At 37.0% G+C, this 22,924-nt stretch overlaps 1 protein-coding gene and 1 long non-coding RNA gene across 2 annotated transcripts; one reads left to right on the forward strand and one right to left on the reverse strand.

Annotated features, from left to right (window-relative positions):
- Nucleotides 1–1,424: 1,424 nt before the first annotated feature.
- On the reverse strand, nt 1,425–4,270 carry LOC149052239 (uncharacterized). Its single transcript, XR_016181845.1, has 4 exons — nt 4,193–4,270; nt 2,933–2,998; nt 1,685–1,787; nt 1,425–1,545 (listed from the first exon to the last, which is right to left on the reverse strand). It is a non-coding gene; the product is annotated as an uncharacterized LOC149052239 (long non-coding RNA).
- A 5,437-nt stretch (nt 4,271–9,707) lies between these two features.
- Nucleotides 9,708–17,859, forward strand: LOC149052240 (uncharacterized). Its single transcript, XM_089180481.1, has 5 exons — nt 9,708–10,262; nt 10,524–10,606; nt 11,807–13,866; nt 14,788–14,891; nt 17,225–17,859. Exons 1-3 carry the CDS (start codon nt 9,725–9,727, stop codon nt 12,998–13,000), a joined length of 1,815 nt encoding a protein of 604 aa, XP_089036607.1. The 5' UTR covers nt 9,708–9,724; the 3' UTR covers nt 13,001–13,866; nt 14,788–14,891; nt 17,225–17,859.
- Nucleotides 17,860–22,924: the final 5,065 nt, after the last annotated feature.

Raw genomic sequence — 22,924 nt, forward strand, 5'->3', positions numbered from 1 at the left:
TTCATCTGATAATGCAGAAACAAAGAAAAGGTGAAACACGTACAAACATGAATCATCAAAACCCTGCAAACATTATTGTGCGTTCGGTCAAATCAAAGTGTTAAGTCAAAAGACAAAATCTTCGACATGCCTTTCTTTTTTAAGCTATTAAAAAGTTCGTTACCGCCTTTTCACTGAAATAACAAAGTTCTGCATGGTATTAGCTCTCTTCTGCATTGGTGTTGCCTGAAAACTGTATTGCAACCAATCAAAATGCAGAAATTTCCTCATGTATTTTATAAACAGTTGTCCTCCAAAAATGAGATATTCCGAACATCGCGTTAAAAGTAAAGGCTATGTATTTTTATATAAAATAGTACTTCAAAAATAAATCCGCTATGCAAAATACACTGCCTAATTCTTTTAATTCATACTTCGTATTTTCAAACCTTACAAAATATTCTAACCTCAATTTTAGCTTGGTACAAATGTTATCAGAAGGCATTATCAGCTGAGACGTACACTTGTTCAACGACATGCAATTTACGTCCATATTTCCAACTTTCGCCTAAAACTACACGGCTGTTATATTACAATTATATGTTCTATAATTAAAAAAATGTTATATGGTAAAAAAATAACCCATTTACTTGTCAAAAATATACAAAATCATATTAACTTTAAAACGTCTTAAGTTAAAAATAGAGGGTTGTCCAATACACCCAAACCGCTGCGAATAGTCAAAGGCAGTTGACGAATCGTCAAACCGGAAGTCGATTCGCGGCCAAGTGGTGATGTGATAACGGAGGTCTCAAAGTGTTACAGACGGGATATCAAAGCTATGCTACAGAAAAGAACTCTTCATAGCCTTGGCATTTTAGAAAATGTTGATAGATCAATCATGTTCTATGACATCTGAATTACTAATTTACAGTATTCACCGACCAGCCTTATCCTTTGTATTAGAGTTTATTGACAGTTATAATTAAACGACATCTGTCGTAAAGTTTACTCACCTTGAACAAACTTTGTTTTTTTATTCCCATCAATTGTTTTACTCTTTAAAGAAGTGTTTAGACCTTTTTCTTTGGAGAAAGGAGAGAAATATCAAATTATGGAATGTACCCATATTGAATGATGGGTTTCTCAACGTCCATTGTGCTGTCTCACTTCCACATTGTTTCAATGTTCCATCCTGTCTATAGAATCAATCTTGTCCCCTTTTTGCGAGAAGATGCTTTAAATGACAATGTTATGAGAAATTACATGCTGATCAATTTTGGAATTTGAAGGGATTAAACCAAAGCAACAAAATAGGAATGTTACATAAAATAGAAGGAAAAAGTCTAATATCCCTGAGGAGTTCCAGTCCCTCCCCTATCGTCCTTCCTTGTTGTTTTATCCAGGACGTTTTCCCCAATCCCCTTCCCCTTCATATTCCATTGGTTTTAATACATAAATTGCTGATAGGCACGTGGTGTATTCCTTCTACAAATGAACCTGTTGCTATCCAAACTTCTTTTGTATTTCTCTGTGCTTGTTTTGTTGAAACATATGCAGCTGCACCTACAACAATGAGTTTAGATCAAAAAGACTTCCTTTAATACTCTAATGTAAACCAAGCAGTTACATGTTCAAAAGCCACACAAAATTCACAACCCTCAAATGTGCATATTAATTGTTAGATCATTAATAGCGCACTCACCGGAATTAGTTCATGTGCACGTGCGTAAGTTTACTGCATATAGATAGGGCTTGGTAATTTATGCTTGCGTACTTCCAACAGTATTTTGTCACAATTCCTGAATCTCATGAATATTACAAAATACAAATTATGCAACCATTGAATGAACCAAACACTGGTTCAGACTCAAATGTTAAACATATTTACTGTATTAGTGTTAAGTAGAAGTGAGAGAATATTTTGCCTCCTTTAAGCTTCATTGAAAAAGTCAGAAGAGTGAGAAGTGTTGTGGAGGAAAGAGCAAGGCGAGCACAAACATATTAATAACGTTTGACCCAAGTGCTTAATGACCCATAAGCCAACATGAATAATGCAAGTAAATTAAGCTTTTCTTTGATCATCAATTATATTATTTTTTGTTTGAGAACTAACTAATTTCCTTCTTCATTGCTTCAAGGCTTTATCTACATACTCAATCTCTTTCTGGAGGTTACACAAATAGTGCTTTGATCAATAAGCGTTGGTATAATAAAGTTCTACAGGTATTTCCATACATTTCCTTGTTGAAAGTAAAGCAGGAATAGTTGCAGAAGTTCTAAATGCATTAAATAGCTTCATTCCAATCAGCAATTACACAAAGGTCTTTGCTTCACCGATTTAATAGTTTTGGATACTGCATTTCCCTGAATAAGTACCCAGGTGCGAATTATTTAAATTTTTGTTTCAAAGGAGGGTCACTTAGCGGAAGGAAGTTGATTAATTCAAGGGGGTGTTTAGTGAGAAACTATAAGCTGTACTGATTTAGCTGTAGTTGAAGCTTAAAATTTATCAATAAAGTGGTAAGAGAATCAGGTTTTCCTTTTATTTAGGAAAGTGGGGGAGAAGCGGAGGGTGATAGTTCTAGGGGGAGCTTGTTTGATGTAATGGCCTCGGAGGAGGGAACTTCTTAGAGTGTGGCAATTATATGAGGAAATATAGCAATTGGTCATAGCGTTAGACTGGAAGATACTGATAATCCTGTTTTTGCAGCAATGAAAAGCTGATTTACCAGATTTTTTTAATTCTTTCAAGACCTTTTCTGTGGCATACCTGCTGTTAAGTTAAAGAAAATTAAAAAAGACCCAAGGAAATTATTAACTAACGTTTCTGCTCCTGTTTCTGGAGACGTGAGCTTGGGATGCCTGTGCTCGCGGCTGTGATTGAAAACAATTCTTTACAGGAGTTTTTTGTCTACCTAGAGGACCCTACAAGTAGAAAAATATGACATACCTGCTGCTTGCACTACTTCCTTGTCTCCCTCTGTTCGTTCTCTTGTTTTATTTGAAATGTCTGGAGCTGCATAAAATGAAAACACTCAAGTTGTAATCATGACCTTCTTTAGGTACTATCAATGATGACTTTAGGAGGTCAGTGAAAATGAAAATGTCGCTTTTCTATTCACAGTCTAGGGGTTTTTTATTGTTAGCATTGAGTAGAAATGGTGATCTTAGAGTACTCGGTATAAGTTAAGACCCAAACTAGAATATCTTAATCAATTTCTTATAACTTAATTGTGCAGAGAGCTATAATGTTAAGTGGCTGTAGACTGTACACAAAATAAAGAAAAAGATGGCTTCTTTTACCTTTCGGATGACAGTACGAGCAATCAAAATTATCTCTAGGTTCAGACTGATTAATTAGAATTATGTAACTTATAAATTGAAAATTCTTGTCTCCCTTTGTTATTTCTCTCGTTTTATTTGAGGTGTCTTGATCTGCACCAAACACTGAACTAAGTATACTCATAAATTGCAGCGCATATACCTCTGTAACATATAATAGCCCTGCGTAGCTATTTCTTTTTTCATATCTTTTCATTGTTTTGTAAAAGTTCGAATTGGATCATTTCATCACTACAAAAATTGTTGGATTGGTAGAATATTTGTTTAATTGCATAACAAGCTGACGTTGGGTTTCCTAGAAAAGATCACCTCAAGGAACTATTCAAATCAAGCGCACTGAATGATACTCGCTCTATGTTAACTTCGAATGACTCTTAATTAGTTTTAAACAGAATTTAATTTTCATATCATAAAAGCCACGCAGCTGTTTGCTGTTCAAAAAGTAAGCTTCTGAGTCAACAACACTACGATTTTCTCAAAATGCGAATTGAGGCCGTAAAGTGAAAACCAAACTTTCGGACTTCAAGCGGGGCCTAGTGACATTATGAAGATTCCAAGGCCTGGTAAATATTGTGTTTGAGTAAAGGGGTGTCCAAAAAGCATTGTTCAATGAATGATTTTGTGTCAAAACGTAGAACTTTCAGAATTTTCAACATAGTGTTGTGCAACATCAACAGATAATATCTGCAGACTTCAAGACTGTCCTTCAACAACACTTAAGCATTAAATGTTACAGTAGTATTTTATAACTCTACTCTCTGACTGTTTGAGATCTATTGTACAGTTCAAACAATATCATGCAGGCTTATTTTTCACAAAAGAACCAAATTAGGGCATAACCTCCAATGTTACATGTTCATTCACCCACCTGGTGTAGACTCACTTTCTTCCCTTCCATCTCTTTTCCCGGCGCAACTTCTAGGCCACTGTGTGGAAGATCACCTACAGAAATTGAAAAGAGATATTTATCAGATAAGCTGATATCATAGCAAGGAAACATATTTATTTTTTATCTGCCAGTCATTTTGAAGCTTCAACAACTCCCCCCTCCTCCTCTGCAACCCACAGGGAAATGCCCTACGTACATAAAACACTGGTCTTTTAAATCAAAGGTATTCGTCGGATACACTAAAACAACCATACAGGAATCAGGAATAAATTAAAAACACCAATGAAATAAAGAAACAATCAAAACTGTTAATGGTATGAGTAAGAGGGAAACTAAAATTATCTTAGAAGCTAGAAATATATAAGTTGTTGCTTGCCTGCTTGCTTGCTTGACTACTAGTAACATGTGTTCAGATACCTGGGTGGTAATATGCTAAACTAGCTTCGCAAGAACACGTTAGCGTAGTACATAGCCATTGGCTCTATGGAGGTCTATGACTTACATACTGAACCAATTGCTCAATTGTAAGGAAAAGACTAATATGTAACCTGCCTGTACCCAGTCCAGACCTCTCACTTGTCGATGTCTAGATTCATATAGAACGTAGAACCGCCGAAAGCATAATGACTAAGTTCGGATTAATGCGTTCTAGAAAAGGTGAGATCATTTTGGAGGAAGACTCAAGGCAATGAAACAATAGCGCAATTAAGCAACCTCGAGTGGCTGCGTCCACAAATGTATCCTTTTTGTTTTGACGTGTCACTGAACTTCAAGGAATGATTGAAAACATTTTATGCCTTCAAGTTTTGTTCGCCAACTGTTTTCAATTTTGATTTTCATAAAATTGAAAAGGGTATTTTGCGAGCTTTACAGAGAGACCTTTCAACGAGGTGCGTGTGAAGCATGTTTGCAAGTCGTGCTTTCTCGTACATTCCCATAAGCACGTGCCAGATCACGATCGAAATTTACAAAAGAGAAGAGAGAAAACCTTCAGGAAATAAACTTGGATCATTTGGAGAGAAAAAAAATCAAACAATTTTGTTTTGGAACGCTCGTCCGACGGAATATGACGCAGAGAGCGCGTGGAAGAAATGGACAAGATTTTTAACCAAGTTCACGGCAAACGCAAACGGCAAATTTCGCCTACTTTTCTTCTTATCCAATAGACCCAACAGAGAAATACACAATTATCTTCTAATTATAATAAACGTAGATACTTTTACACTATTGCTCTTAAAGCTGAAAGGCAGACGACAAAGTTCAGTTCTTGCAAGTTGCCGTTCGCATACGCGAGGCGGTTTTAAGTAAAGTACACTATGTTAGTGAAAGCAACTTAATGGAATAACACGAAGCTCTAAGCTTATCATGTGGTTGATAGCTAATATGTAGATTAAATACGTCACAACAACGTTTGACAGCAATGATCTGCACGCACCACGGCACCAGCCGTGTGTCCAAGAAGACCTCGATGAATTCATTAAAACACGAAATCTTTCAATCATAAGGTTTAATATCTAAAGAAACCTTATCATTTACTTAATTATAAAAATGCTGTTTCAAATCAAGTTTATTGAAAAATGTGCTTGAAAGGAGGCTCATTGGACAGAGTCTTGGGGTAGCGTTCCCAAGCCAAACGATCAAATTTTAGACGATGAGAGAAGCAATACAAAATCTTTTTATTCCAACTATTACCAGCATAACTGAACACTCAGTTAATGCAGGGATGAATACTAGCAGGGAAAGAAGAGTGCCTCGCAACTTCTCAGGTCGTGTTTATATTTGAATGGAGCAAGAACTGATTAATTAAAACCAATCGGTGAATAGAGTGGGAATAGACTTCACTGAGAAGTAATCTGTTAGCAAGTCACGGCCGCATGAATTCAAACTTGCTTGATTCATATTTGAATAAAATACATAACAACATGTTAGTTCTACAACACAATCGTGTTTACATACTCGCCTTCAATCACAAATAATAATTTTTTGTTTTTTTCTCTAATAAAATCATTATCAAAACATCATGTATAGGCCAACACAAAAAGCACTGTGCACATCCTTGGCACGTGTACATGAACATAAAGATACGTTCGATAAATTGTCTAATTTGCATGAAATCTACACAATTCTTGTCTCTTTCCGTAAATACTTTTAAATATAGATCTAAATCTGTTGCATAAAGACAAACATTAACATAGGACATAAAATGTAAGTTAGACATAAAAACACATATGTGGTGAAGCGGGTCTAACTTGAATTTAACACGGATCGAAGTTACGCGGGGCGAAAATGAAACCTCGATGCAACGTGGTGGTTTGTGTTTGTTTTGAACCACCACTTTTGTTTAAATAACACCTCTGATTAGTCAGTTATTTTTACCTTTTCACGTTGTCTCAAAATAGTCTCTGCGTTTTCTCCGATGAGTTTGGTGAGCTTGTCAAAATAATTCTGTTTAAAACAATACAATACGTTTTAATCCGGCGTGGAATCAGATGAATCTACTGATTTAGTAGATGCCGAAGCAGTAAACGCTTATTGATCAGTTGTTGCTAAAGAAGAACACGAAAATCCTTACAAGTATTCCGAGAAAGGTAAAATGTGGATCCACCACGATTTCATTCATACATCAATTTTTTTTCGTTGAGGTTTGCTATCGTTGTTAAATAGGACCAAGGGTCAGTTGAAATTTCTTCCCCGTGGAGAGGAGCTTGCGCTCGAAAGAGTGGTCGAGGTTGTTGTCCATGCAAAGCAGCAAATAACCATTGTAACGCAAACTATCAGTGTTGCTGACGTTCCTGCAATGAAGGGACCAAACGTCCGGCGGCCGGATACGGTCTGAAAACAATTAAACGCCCGGCAGGCCGATATTTTTCCATATTTCTCTTCGAAATCCAAAATATTTATACGAAAATGTTCTACTTTTATTTACAATCCTCAAGCGCTTCCATGCAGCCCAAAATTTCGAACTTAATACTTTTCGCCATACAGCCATCCAAGCGCTTGAGACTTGGGAACTTTTCAATGACACGGCCGGACACGGTCCTTCGATAACTCCGTATTTCTCCGTGAAATATACCAATTTTCCTAGGAAAATATTCTACCTTCATTTACAATCCTCGAGCGCTTCTAGAAAGTGAACAAATTCGAACGTTTTCCGTTTTGCCGACCATGAACAAAGAGTACAAAGAGATCTAAGCGTGAAATTTTTTTTTCTTTGGACACTACCGGACACGGTCTTCGAATAACTAAACGTCCGGCAGTCTGATATTTTTCCATATTTCTCCTTGAAAAATACCAATTTCTGTTGGAAAGTATTTTATCTTTATTGAGAATCCTCAAGTGTTTTTTTAGAAAGTGAAAAAAATTGAACGTTTTCCTTTACGCCGACTCCGCTGTACACAGTGTAAGTAGAGATCCAAGCGTCACACTCAAAAAAACTTTTCTTCGGATTCTACAGGACAAAATTCAAAACACCATAAAAAAACTGTTAAATGACGAACCGCAAATGTATTTACCGTAAAACGGTCGACTATAAGTCCAGGATGGCTTTTGAGAAAGACGATTTTAGATGGTTTTCAGTAATCTGGGAATTTCGTGTTACAGGAAATTGGGTCGTGGCGCGCGTTGCATCATGGGTGAACTGGGCCTTTAAGAAACTTACCCCACTTAGTCGTTTGTCTGAGTACAAAGCTCATCTATATCTCTATCTATATACATCTACTGATCGTAACTACCACACATAAAAGCGCTTTTCGATATTGGCAGCTTACCGAACTCAAACTGAATGAAATTTGCCGAACGTTCTTTTACCTCAGCGGATTCTAAGTATGTACCATTCTATAACCTCACCTCCTTTGGGATCCGATCTTTTCTTCCCTTTTTTACCTAAAATTTTCAAGCTTTTCAAAGGATTGTTCATTATTCTCCCAGAATTACTACAGATTCCTTTCGTTCTGAGCTTCCTGCGTAAAGAATCCCAGCTAGGCAGAAACCAAATTTACCAGGAAACTTTCGAATTCTGGGCATGACATTTTCCGCTGGCAGAAACACAACGGCGCCAGTAGTTCGAACGAGAATTCCCATTAAATTGAGTTCTCGCCAACAAGATCAATCGTTACTTCTTCGTTCACTTCCTTGTGAACGTTGATTAGCTTTAAAAAGAGACGGGAACCAAATTTAAGTTATCAGAACCAACTAGAGCTGGCTGGAACCGAGTACCGATTAGTAAGTAATCAACGAAGTAACTAATATTAAGTCCAGTCCGATGTTTGACTAACAAATCATAGACTAAATGACATTAGTTTCCGTATAACCTCCATATACTCCAGTGTCTCGGTATACTCAATACCAAATTACGCCTAATCAACCTCTCGTCTTTCAAGTTGTTCTTATTTATCGACCAAATTTACCGCCTTTCAAAAAGATTCGCCACAGTTGCCGTTGATGGGAAAAAACTTGGAAATTTCAGCTATTCAATAAACAGTACTTAACGAAGCCATGGGTGGAAAAGGGCTTACTGTAACATGACTGAGACTCAAGAAAATAAAAGAGCTTGGGTCAGTTACATTTTCCCAACAAACTTTATATTTTATCTAGAAAAATGCTGCGACACTTTCCATGAGCATTTCCGTTCAGGTAAATGTCCTGTCACGCATTCGAATTATTCCTCGACAACGTACATTGATTACACCTTATAGACAGTACGGCTACAGCGTCAGCTAAAATTTCAAATTACTTTTGCGCTCTATGGCTTTAACGACGCATTGAGTTATTCACGAACGTAGTGGAGATTTCGCAAAGTTAACCACACATGTTATTTCTCTCTGCGTTATTATATGGCAGGCTGCAATCCACACTTATGGTGAACTGACCGATACATTCTTCTAGTTTGTGGAGTTTACCGCAGGGATTCTCGTTTCGCAAATCACAGAGTTCCACTTCGCAAGTTACAGAATCATTAGCATATTTCCATTTCACAAATTACAGCAGGCCCACAAAAGCATGATTGTATGTGATTTAAGGACAATGGAATAAACAAACTGCTTCAGGGTTATTTCATTACAGTGCATTGCATTTTCATTTAACCTTGCTGCTTAATTGGCTCATAACGTCTTTTTTTTAATACTGACTTAACTTACGCCTATTTTGATTAAAATTACATTTTATGAAGAGAAATCAGGTAAAACGTTTTTGTGTTTATTTATGATCATTTGTTTTCTTGAACTTCTGACAACTCAAGCTTGAAATTTTATGGACCGGTCGCCTGAGGGGGAAGGGGGAAATGTTATGGACCGGTCGTCTGAGGGGGGTGGTCGGAGGGTTTTGGTTGGGTCACGATTAAGTTTACATGATCCCCCTCTTAAGCTGTACAGTATTCTGATAATCTCTCATCAGCAATAATGCTTTTTATGATTGATCTGCCTCTATAACTTTCCGAAAAGGGCTTAACCTCATTTCGTTTAAACTCTTTTAATTTGGTACAGGAAAACCCTCCCATCCACGGTCAGAGAGAAGATGGCATATGTGACACAAAGGACATCCATAATTCTCTACGCTGTGTTTCATTTGATCAGCAGTCTTTTTATTTGCACCATAGCAGACGTAACAAGTAAATGCGCCAACACCACTATCTGTATTGGAACCTATGCTGACATCTACAAATCCTTAGCATCAGATGTGAACAGTTTTAACATTGAATACGCCTTATATCCGGCAAATGAGCCTTCCTCAGTTCTAGTCTTCGTCAACTTATATGGTCAGAATGGAACAGATAAAACGGGCAACGATTCCGTGCCTGATGTAATGAAATACATATGGAGCTTGAGAAGCCTTTATGCTGCTTTTCCCGCTGTTTTCTTGGAGATCTCATCCCTTTTCTCGATACTGGTGACTCCACGCACGCAAGAACTAAACATCACGATTCCATTCTTTTGCTGCAATGTTTCTGTAAAAGACAGGAAAAGAATGATTAAAACTGCACTGGCTGCTGTAAGTATTTCAATCAGCTTTTTTTTTATATTAGCACACAAATTCCCCTTCGCGAATTCAAGATGTTAGCGCAATGCTCAATGAGTTTGCTTAGAAATTCTGAAAGGTTTCTGATGAGTCTTTTAGCCGAGACGAAACGCAGCATGTCATTAGTCACGAAGTGTTTTTTCAAAGTATTTGACAATTTTCCCTGGTAGAAATAATTAAAAATGTCCGTAATACAAAAGGCATTCATTCTACTAAATTTAAATCTCAATTCACCTAAGCCGTCACGTTCACGTTTTTCTTTTGTACAAAAATATTTCGGAATCTTACTCACTGATAGATTTTGAGTGGTTTGTGTATCAATATGCTGTTGCGGCTGGTCGACGCCCAGCCGTCGCTTGGGTTCCCATACGGGACATCTATGTTTTGAAATACAGTTCAAAATGACTAAAATGAAACACGCATGATTCCCTGTTAGTCATTTAATAATTAATTAATTTAATTTAATCTATCTCATGAGTGCGTAAGCACGAAACTCAGAGTAACAGGGAATCATGCGTGTTTCATTTTAGTCATTTTGAACTGTATATATATATACAGTTTTATTGGCAAAAGCGAAACTGCATTTAACCTACGGTTAAACAATCACAGAAACCATATTAAAAAGGGAGTGAGTAGCTGCGAACTCACGGAACACTTTTTACATAACAAACGAACTCACGACTTTAACAATAATGTTACCATAACCATTATAGAGCAAATCCGAAAAGATCATTTAGAGACTGACAAAGAGAAAGAAATCCTTAGAGAAAGAGAGATTTTTTGGCAAAGAAAATTAAACTCCTTTCAGCCATATGGACTAAACAAAAGAACTGGATAAAGCTTTTACGCGAAAACCTTTATAAAGTTTTAGGTACATAAATTGTTTATAACATACGTTATAAAGGTTTTAAAACTGTTAACCAATTAGAAACACTAATTGTTTACGAGAGATTTTACTCAGCATTTAATTAAGCAACATGCACTGTACTACGTCACACAATTAACCAATTACGACTCTGTAACAATTGCATGTTAAGGCCCCTGAGGAAGGCAAATGCCGAAACGCGTCGGGTCTTGAATAAAGCGTTGAAAACGGAAGCACATTCTCCATTGTGCAAATTATATACAGTTATATATATATATATATATATATATATATATATATATATATATATATCACAACACAAATATAAAATGACTGGAAATATATGAGAATCATATATGTGCACTGCAGGGAAGATATGAGATATAAGCGATTCTCACAGCTATGAACACTACTGAAATGAGTAGTTGAAATGAGACTGCTATTAGTTGAAATGAGACCTGAAAAAAATCCAGGCCCGTACCAGGATTTGAATATATATAAGATTTCTGCTATCGGAAAATCAGTGAGCGGTTTACAACGTTTTATGTATTGACTGTTAAATGCCTTTTAAATCGAAAATGATGACTTCCATTCAAGTTGTCGAAATCGCCGTCAGTGATCACTATCTCCAGAACTGCTTGAGTAAAATACTTCTACTATCACCAAAAACGGTTTTTCACTCTTACACGCTCCACTCTTATAAAAAAAAATTATAGTCACGTCTGATGTATAGTTTTTTTTTTCAGCTTCAAGACCTTGCTGTAACTTCTGGCTTGCGAGATCCACGCTTGAATTTTGCAGAATCTGTCATAGAAGGGCACATCCCAGACATGAAGACTACTGGTCGTTCTTACTTAAGAGTAGTTTTGTGGTTTTCTTTCCTGTGTCCCATGTTTTTTGGTCCATTTTTATATCTTTGGGTCTTACAATACTTAAAAGATGACACTCAAGGTATATCACTCTCAGCGGGTAGCGATGGAAATCGTAGAAGGGTAGATTATATTTGTCGTAGAAACGAAGAACCACTGATACGTTCAGTAACTTTATTTTGTTGTTTCCTGTTGCTGATAGAGGTCATCTTTGTTTTAGCTAGAGTGTGGACATCCACCGAAATTTCAAAAAGAGGAAATATGTCGCGAGACTTTATGGCACTCCTTGCACTTATACCAGAATGGTTAGTGATATGCTGTTGTAACTGCCTTTGTTGTGAAGATCTGGATATTAGTTCATTTTTCAGCAGATTATTGCTTATTATGTGCACGAGCTTTGTTAGTTACCATTTGAGCTGGGTTGCAGTGGGTATCATGGTTAATCCAGCTTGGGGCGTTTCTATTTTGCTGATACTATCCTTTTTTTGCATTACCCTTTTTTTTGTTATCAATGAAACAACCCACGCAAATGACTCCCGCCTTTCTACCCTTTTCGCATATACACCTGGCTTCCTTGGTCTCTGCTTTGTTGTCGTCCCTCCAGTATTAGTTGGACAGTCATTTTATGGTCGTGAAACTGCAGACGATATTCTAAAAGCAGCGTTATTGTCTGTTCTCGGTGCTGTGTCATGGCTGTACTTCAAATCCCGCAAAGCTTTCTCTGATACTTCACAGTGTGTTGAGGCTGCTAAGGAAGCAGCAGCTGCAGCGAGGGCTCTAGCCGAAAAAATAACTGTACCTCAGCGTGATGGGACTGAGGTTCATTCTGCAATTGTGGCAGCAGCTATAGCTACATCCTCTGCAGCTGGTGCAGCTGTGGCGGCGGCTGAAGCTGTGGCTGTTGCTTTGGCTGCAGTCAAGACTGAAAATTCAAAACCTAAAACCGCGCAAGGTAGAAACGAAAATAGCACCCCGAATGGAAATGGACTAAGGGAGGAGACACATCCCCTAAACGAAATCCAAAGTGCCTCCGGACGTTAAAACACCGAGTGTCCATCGCTTTGAATCAATGTTGGTCTGCTTCCCCACTTCCCCTCCTTGCTTTTACCTTTCGTGCAGGCTCTCTAAAAAAAATTAATCCTCGCCTTCTTGCCTTGGTCTTAATGGTGGTGGTCTAACAGTTTATGTAAGAGTACCAAGGGTTCGCTCGTCAAAAATGCTCCTGCTTTATATTAAGGACAGATAATGATTTTACGCAAGTGTTAGCTAGAGGTAAAATTCGCTCTTAGGGGCTTATGTGGCCTAATACGTGTTTGACTTCACTTTGCTTGCTTCTAGAGAGCTTTAGTTCTTATTTCTTAGTTAATAACATCATATCGATTTCCTGTGACGTCTTTGGTACTCACCCCATTGATTTAGACCTCATAGAAATAAAAGTATGCTGGCAAAGATATTTTATCATCTTGTTTAGCCATATATTTAAACCTCCACTATTCCCGGCTCTCACTGAATATGACAATCTAATTCATTTCTGTCTGAAATAATTTCACATCTCCCTTTGACGGTCAGCATTCTTCAACATCCCGCATTTTCCTTTGCCCTTAAAGTGGCCTTAATGGAAAAGTTCGACTGTGTCTGCTATCAGTAGCGTTTGAATAGATTAGGAGGAAAACTTTCTGTAACTATAGAACATACAGCATATCAGCTTGATGCATTTTGAATTTATCTCTCAATGCAATTGTTTAAACAACTATTCTTTTTTCCTCCTATGTAATTAGTGCTATGATTCTCCGAGACTTGGACGTTTGTCATTAGGAATATCTTACGTCAACATTGCAACAGTGTCAGTTTTATTAAGTCACAAGCATCAAATGTTTTCATAGCATGATGATGTTACTGTAGTCTAAGTATGAAACTCACTTCAACTTTCATTGATTGTCTATGTATTTCAATGTTTTTATATACTAAATTATTTCCTTTATACTGCAGTTTTTACTTTAGTGTTAGGCAGGCATTTTATGGAAGGAAAAGTATCGATTAAACTACGAACATGCTATTTTTCTCGGCATCTTACGGTAACGTTATGGATAGTTTTGTAATCTCGAAGAGAAAAAACCTGTAACCCGAAACTGTTCCTCTTCCTGCGGTGGCTTCGAGCTCCAAAAATAGGTTGAGGAGGAAAAGGTTTGCTTCCGAACTCCCCACTACGGATTGAGCGTTTAAATGCACATACGCATATCTCAGCTATTGATTCCAAGGTAACCATGAACTTTTTAAGGCCCTAACAAGGATTCAAATCCACAGAATAATTTCTGTACCCCGTTCGAACTAGGGGCTTTCCAGGGTTCATCCAAAATCAAAGGTCTCCACATTAAGTTATGAACCTTGTTTTTTCAGCGGGCATTTATAGCCCAAAGGTAATGCATGCAGACCATAAATCCGAGGGGTAAAAAACAAAGTTCTGTAACTTACAGTAGTGACCAAGAAAACAATATTAGTACAATATTTATTCTACCTCTAGATTCAAATAGAGGGGAAGAAACCAAATTGAACAAACTTTTGAATTTAGCGGGCCATACAGTGAAATACAGTCTGCTAAACTGACCAATCATATTGCACATATTAACTGAGAGATATAATCAGCTACATTATTGTTTGTTGTTGTGTAACTGAAATGCAAAACATATTAGTCATTTTAAGCAAAAACACGTAATATTCAGCTCCTCAGAAACAATATTAATTTGCTTTTTCTTTTGTTTGTGTTTGGGCTCGTGATGTTTGCTGGCTATGATATAAGCTTACTTGATATTTCTTTCCACTGTCCATAGTCAATGTTTCACACATGTACAGCAGCTTAGAAGATGGAGAAACAGAGAGCAATGAACAAACAGAGTCTGCATCAGTGGTGTGAATGTCCAGTGTAATATTGCAGGTTAAACAGCTTATTGTAACTGTCAGTTAGACTGGCTTGTATGGAACAGATCAATAAATCTATAAGATCTGGCAAAAAATAGTTCTTAACCCTTTAACTCCCAAGATCTCATTAGTACTTCTCCTTACTGTCTGCCATATAGTTTTTCTGATGTTAGTTTGGAGAATTTGGAGTTGGATCAAATAATAATTCCCTACTTAATATTTTCTTTATTCTCATCACTTGTCTGCTTGATATTATATTGATATTGTAAGGAGAAATTCTGTCTTGGTCACTCATAGGAGTTAAAGGGTTAAAAAGATAATAAAAAGTAAGTTATGTTAGAGGATTATTATAAGCATCTTAGATTATTTAGAATAATCAACTATGGTGAAGCAAAGACCTTCATGTAATTGCTGACTGAGATAAAGCTTATAAATTTAGTAAGTACAGAATTTGTGTAACAGTTTCAGCTTTACTTACGACTTATAGGGAAATATATGGAAACAATACCTGTAGAACTTTATCATCCCAACGCTTATTAATCAAAGCACTATTTGACTAAACTCCAAAAAGAGATTGTATGAGTGTGTATAGATAAACCTTGAAGCAATAAAGAAGGAAATGAGTCAGTTCTCAAACATAGAACGATATGTTGATCAAAAGTTGCTGTTTACATCTATTTATGGCTTATAGGTCAGTTAATTGGCAACTATATCAAACATTGAATGTTTGAGCACATAAAATGTTCTCCCTTTTTTCCACACAACAATCAAGTCCCACACTTGACTGAAGCTGAAACTGGAGGCAAAATATGCTTTCTTTTACTTTGCTATGCATTAAACATGTTAAAAATTTGAGTCCTTCCTGTGATTAGTTCATTTATTGAATGCGGTTATTGGTTTATTTCTAATTATTATTTTCTTATTCGTCAGATTCAGAAGGTATACCATGTGCCTATCAGTAATTAATTATACAAGGTGGTTTAAAGAACATAGAATAGCTGAAGGGGAGGAACTGGGGCGGATCAGTGATATTATACTATTTTACTTTTGTTTTATGTAACATCTATACTCTGGTGCTTTGCCTTAATCCCTTAAAAACTGAAAGTTGATCAACAAGTGATTTCTCATATCATCTTCATTTAGCGCCTCTTTTTTTTAATAAGAGATGTTGATATTATTGGCATTTTACTTTTCTCGTTGTTCATGTTTGAGTTGATTATTTGATTACTAATCACCGACTGGAAGCGACTGTTGAATTTAAGCGCAGAGTGACACAGATCAGGGATGGATGATGACGTTTAATCAATAGGAATAGGTTTAATACAGTACGTGAATGGATTTGTTGTAATTTCCAAGGACGCATCCTTTTGAGTTTAGAGGAAAAACCTCATGAAATCCAGTGAGGAGAATTTATTCTTAAAAAAAAACGTGAATCTTCAGGAATTGTTTGTTTGTGTTAAGCGAACGGGAAGTTCGTAACTAATTAGATTTTTTAGCGAGCAGAAACCGAGATATTCCCAACAGGGGCAAGAATTTGTTTTAGGACCGAAATATAAGTAAAGCAATTTGCAAGGGAAAGATCACAACTTATCTGTAGACTCTCATAATTTCTACATTTTTCTTTTTTGTTTTTTACTCACAAGTTTGGCGAGGATTGTCCAATACCACAGATCGTAACGAGTTGTGAAAGAGACTCGTCGATCCGTACGGATAGTGTAATGATCTGTAATGTTTTCACGAGTCGTAAGCTCCTAACGCGCGAGTCGTCTGTTGTATTCACGAGTCGTAAGGTCGTGGTGTCGATCCACAAATGTTATTAAGGAGACTTTTTTCACCATTTGAGAGTCTTTCAGGCCATGGTGGATTTTGTCGTTTCGTACGATCCCTTAGGATCGTGTGAAACATTCACGAATCGTGTGACCCGTACGAATCGCCTAATGTATTCTCGGGTCGTGTTGTCCATCCGTGAATCTTATTAGGGATACTTGGATTTTGTCTGCTAGCCTTGTGGCGTGTCGTGCACTTCGTGTGTTGCTCTTTGGTAGAACTAGTTACACCCTTGTTGTTTGCATATGCACTAAGCAAGTGATCCGCCCGTATTGTGCAGATCACGCGTGCATTTTAATCCACACGTCGACACACTTGGTCATGGCCAGAGAGACTCTAGGTCTCTCTAATGAGATTTACAGATCGACCGGAAAACTTGACTACTCGTGAATACAATAGCAAATCTCATTGCTGCCTAATATTTCTCCTAAAGTAAAATTTACGAGTTCCATAATAAATCTTGTGTCTACATCGTTCTTGTATTATGTTGCCTTAATATCTTTCAAAATTTTACGATTTTAGGCGCCACCTTTGTGAGCGAGGACAACAAGGCATTGAATCAGTTACAATCTGCTGAAAGAGACAGCGACGTCACCAAGATGAAGTCCACGCTTCCTTTTCGATTGTCTATAGACTCCGGAGACGGAACACGCAGAAAGCAGCGAATGAAAGTTGTGTTGGATGGCATCGTTCAAGCGCTCAACTCTAGAATGAAAAAAAATTTCAGCAGCCTCCCGCAACTTCCTTTGCTAATTGCACGATTAAATAGAGCCCACCCTTGAATCCAATCCACCTCCTAAGAGTCATTTTTATCCACACCCAAAGTCAGCTATTTTGCTTTTACTTACCCATCTCTTACTCTGGCAACACATGTTATCTAAACTAAGGAAGACAACTTTGTTTTGATAGTCATTGCAGAAGGCTTTATTTTATTTACCATTTGAAATTTGTTATAAAAGACGATCAACAATGCTCGGTAATCCAAAAGCACTTAAATGTCACGTTCTATCGTTGCATAACGCAATGCCTATTAAAATGATGTATTGAGTAATTGTCTCACTTGTAACAAGTTTGTCTGATTATGATCTTTCTCTGTGTATTCATGGATTATAAAGACACTATCAAAATAATAACATGCTATTAAAACTGACTTGTTATTTACTTGTGCATTGTTATTTAACCCTTTGACTTCCATTGGTGACCAAAACAGAATTTCTCCTTACAATGTTAATACATGAAAGTGAAATGTGATCATCGCAGTAAATTTTCCAATTTAAGCAATTGGAAAGAAGAAGCCTGAAAAAAATCAGGGCTTCAACGGGATTCGAACCCGTGACCTCTGCGATACCGGTGCGATGCTCTACCAACTGAGCTATGAAGCCACACATTGGGAGCGAGGTCAATTTATTGAGTTCATATCTTCCCGTGCAGTGAAATGATGTGATATAAACTTCACATCCTTTCACTGCACGGGAAGATATGAACTCAATAAATTGACCATAAACTTCACATCATTTCACTGCACGGGAAGATATGAACTCAATAAATTGACCTCGCTCCTAATGTGTGGCTTCATAGCTCAGTTGGTAGAGCATCGCACCGGTATCGCGGAGGTCACGGGTTCGAATCCCGTTGAAGCCCTGATTTTTTTCAGGCTTCTTCTTACCAATTGCTTAAATTGGAAAATTTACTGCGATGATCACATTTCACTTTCATCTACAACCGCAGTACAAATATGAATTATTTCATATAAACTTCACAATGTTAATACAATATCAAGTAGACAAGTGAAAAGAAGTAAGAAAATGTCAAGTGGGGTATTGTAAGTTGATCTAATACCAAATTCTCTGAGTTAACTTCTTGAAAATTGTGTATCAGACAGTAAGGAGAATTACTATTAAGATCTTGGGAGGGAAATAGTTAAAAGCTGCTAAAATGCTTTTGTTTGTGCTTGAATTTAAGCATGAATGGATCAGTTAGTTTGTATCTTTAATACGACTAATTAATACGTTGGTTGAAACTAAAGAAAATAACAAACGGTTTCACCAGTTACACAATATACAACCTAAAAAAAATAACGAACAACAAGACTATAAAAATACTTACATTGTTACGGCCACAGAAACATTACTCAACTGCTCTTAGCGAGAAAAAGAGGAAACGGTTATATTACATGATACATTATGCAGGCAGCACAGAGCGGCAGAAGGCGGCAACGAAATGACAAGAAAAGCGCTAATGAAACATTGAGTATAATTACAGAGTGAAAAGACTTAAATGGACTTACGTAAAGAGAAGAAAAGAAAAACCAATAAGTTAAAAAAATATGTCGCACTTAGAACTTACACAGTTTCTGCAGGTTTTCAAAAAATGTTTGGCTGTTCCTCATTTCAGATCATACTGATTTATAATCATAGTTTCATACAGAATTTAGATCACTGCTTAATAGCATATCGAGCGACCCAGTTCCAAAGTGCTTTCTATTCCCCCGGCAACTGGACCAAAAAAACCTATCTTCAAAGTCTGAACTCAATAAACTCATAAAAAATTGCACTTTCAATAGTACACGTCTTGTACTAGTAGAGGGTCTGGATGGGGTTTAGTGTCAAGTGTTATTTGGCCGTTTTTTTTAATGTTTAGTGTTAAAATGGGTAAAATTTTAATGTTAAGCGTTTAAAAAAAGTTTAGTGTTAAGTGTTAAAAGGTATTAGAACAGCGATTTCACTCAATGAAGGTCAATAAAAGTTTTACAGAGAAAGCAATAATATTAGAAAAAAGGACTAAGATTTGTTCAAACTTAGCTCTTATGATAAAGGCGTGCAAACTAGAAACAAAAGGAGAAGAGTCTGCGCAGAACTAACCGAACTGGTCAGCATGCATACTTTGTACTCATGCGCATAAGTTCTGTAGACATTCTGTGGTCAGCGGTTTTTCAGCAGACTTCTGCATGCAAAATGGCCGCCTCGTCCGCATCGGCGGGAATTGCGGAAGTATTGATCAGCTTTTATAGATGTGGCGAGGAAGATGCTTTTGAGAGACATCGCAGTAGAATTCCAATCGGTATAGACCAAAGAAATCTAACGGACGCCAGGAAGCATATGATCAACTTTCTTGGTATTTCGCAAATAGCTACGTCGCTGGGTATGGGAAATTTCGAGCTGAAACTGTACCGGCTGGCCAGGAGTGCTCACGGGAAAACGAAGAATTTACGTATCCTTACGCAACAACAGTGGGAGATGGAAGTGCCACTCCTTGTTTCTGACGAAACCCAAAGTGAACTCAATAGTAAGTAGACAACTGATCTGTCGAATTCATAAAGTGCAGGAAATAGTTTTGAACTAATGATAAATATAACCACAACATATGTATTAGAAAATTGGGGGTTACAAATTATCCTTATTCGATCTTAGAAAAGGATAATTACTTTGAAGGTTATAAGTATGAAATACTAAAGTAAAATTTCCTCTTTTTCATCTTTTTTAAGTACATGTGGTACAGAAAATAATTAATTGGTCAGACAAGAAAATGGTGCTTGTACCGGGTGTGAAGCAAACTCCTAAAGAACCTCTTGGTACTTCAACAAGTTCTTCAGAAGATAAAGATCCAGAAATTGCCATCATAGACAATGAGCATGGAGCATCAGATTCTGCGAGAAATACAAGTAGGAAAAGAAGACAAGAATGTCTGGAAGATAAAGAACTAGTTCAAAATATTTTGCGAGACAATAAAGTTGTGAGAAATGTGCGTCAGAGGCATGAATTAGATGAGCTTCAAGCAGGTAAATTTTAATGAAATAGGTGGTTTTTGAATTTCTACTTTTACTTGTACTTTTACCTTTACTTATGTGTTTACTTTTATCTCGCTTAGACTTAGGGAAGCTTGCTGGAAGCTCAGCCCTTAATGAGGTGAAATTTACTTGTGGAGTCTGCAAGAAACCGTATTTTATCAGTACTAAGTCCAGCAGAACCACCCAAGGGAAGGTCAATTACTTCAAAATCAGTAAGTTTAAACAAATATTTTTAATTTACCAATATCATTACTGCAGATCACATGTTTCAGTACTCAGAATAAGAAAAAATAATAATTCCGAGTGTATTTAGGTGATAGTAACTCTGGTCTTTTGTATTCAGCTGATCTTCTTAAAGACTAATGAATGTTTATAATTAAGTTGAACTTCCCTTATCACTTTTTCAATAATCCCCATGGTGGAGAAATGTAAACCTAGGAATACACTGTTCACCTTTGCTAAAAATTTGTCCTTTGTAGCACATTTCAATAAGTGCCAAAGAAATTACGAGAAAGCACAGCGTTTAGTGAAAAACAACCACACCCTGGACAGCCTTTGGAAAAAAGGAAATTGTGAACGACTTTCTTCAGCATCAAGCAGCAATTCCATGTCACAAGATGAGCAGGAGGACTTTACTGGTGCTGATGCCATAGAAACAGGCTCTGACAAGTAAAAACCTTACTGAAGAATATATTGTTGTATAAAAGAACTTCTTTTTGGATGAAAATCTAGATTATTATAGAACTCATGCATAGACATGTCATTACCATGTACCAATAGATAATATTTGTTGTACACACAAAGATTGTTTAGCTTTTTCCATAGATCTCAAAACCAATGTCTTTGACCAGCATTTGTAGTACTGCTGATAGAGTCTTAATGCATAGTTTTTGTTGATATTTTGAACTTAATGAAATAAAGCAGTTTATGTTTTTCAAATTGATGTTTGCACGTGTGTTTCATGTGTAAGAAGAAAATCATATTTTGCCAAAATATAATTGCATGGCAGTTAGCAAATAGTGGAACTACTAAAAACAATTGGCATTTGTATCAAGATACCAAAAATCCATTACAAAGCTTAATATCTGGAGCATTCTCCATTGCTTGTAGTGTCCCAATGTTATATATGTTCTTCTTTGTTCCCCTTTTGAAATTCCTGATACTGGCTGATACTGTGAACACAATGAACAATGACCAGAAATGAATCTATATGTTGCGAAAACTATAATACATGTATGTGATAATTTCCTTATACAGTGATAGTGTTTACCTAAACGAAGATTTGGAAGAATCCGCAGACTTGTCTCAAAGCCATGATGAGACTGTCAGTTCATGTATTGAATCATGGGATGAAGAAACACATTGTGCTTTTGATGAAGCTGGCTATGTTGACCAGAAAGATTCAACACAGGATCCGGAGGGTCATGTGATAAGCGATGCGAACGTGGATGATGACTTGACATGTTTTAACTCGTGAGTGTTTATGTAACTAGAAAGATGGAGGACAGATGGTCCATTTGTGTTTGATCTTGTAGTTTCTATTGGCTCCAACTCTAAGCTTGCGAGTTTTGTTGAGGTTGCTTACGTAATGGGGAAATTTTGTTGCACTATAATTTATGAGAATTGACAAATTGTTAGCATTGGTCTGTGTGTGGTCTTTGCGCATTTAGACGTTTGTGTACGTTTATTCTTCTAGGTGTGTGGAGGATGCCCATCCAGTTGCTATTAAACTCAACCAACTTCTTGAGAAAGGAAAGATCCCGGAAGACTGTCTCTACTACAAATTTATTGACAACACTACATCTTTCGCTCTAGTTGATCCTAAGTCTGCTTCAGATTTCACATGGGACCGAGATGTGTGCGAGTTTTTTGACACTATCAAGTATCTCGGAGGTAGTCGGACACGAAATTTTGTTAGAGGGCCTGGTTTCTTTGGAACTGGGAGAGGGGGACTGAAAGAATTCAACACATTTTCTGATTTCAATCTTTGCGGTCCGTCAACAAATTCGTCAAAACGCTTTCAAGCTGGTTATACTACAGCCAGTGGGGTGATAAAACCGCATCTATTGTCCTTGTATTCCTTTGCCTTCAATCGACAAGCTGATTTGCCAACGCTTGTTTCTACAGACAAGTTGAACGTTATACCATTGTCACAAGCTATTGATGGAACTGCATTAAAACCTGGCCTAGAATATGATTCACTTCAGAAAATGGTGGTTGGGCTAACAACTCAAATAGACCAAAATAATTTCAGCAGCAACTCCATTTCTGATCCTGAGGAAATAAAAAAAAAGCTCTCAACAAGCGCCGAAGTGGTCGTAGGTACATCACTGGACAACGGCTCATCAATTCCAGTTGGTGTGTACTATCGCCCCAAATCAGTAACTGGTGAAGAAATCCTCAAATCTATACAAGACACAGCTAAGACCTTGCAA

Source organism: Pocillopora damicornis, chromosome 1, assembly GCF_964200805.1.
Source record: "Pocillopora damicornis chromosome 1, jaPocDami1.2, whole genome shotgun sequence".
In the NCBI taxonomy this organism is placed as follows: Eukaryota; Metazoa; Cnidaria; class Anthozoa; order Scleractinia; family Pocilloporidae; genus Pocillopora; species Pocillopora damicornis.

What these genes read in the sequence shown, in the direction of transcription:
- LOC149052240 (XM_089180481.1), top strand. Translation starts at nt 9,725, where the DNA reads ATGGCATATGTGACACAAAGGACATCCATAATTCTCTACGCTGTGTTT. An exon ending in CCCCTTCGCGAATTCAAGAT is followed by an intron (nt 10,263 to 10,523) that starts GTTAGCGCAATG and finishes ACTCACTGATAG; the next exon opens with ATTTTGAGTGGTTTGTGTAT. An exon ending in TTCCCATACGGGACATCTAT is followed by an intron (nt 10,607 to 11,806) that starts GTTTTGAAATAC and finishes AAAAAATTATAG; the next exon opens with TCACGTCTGATGTATAGTTT.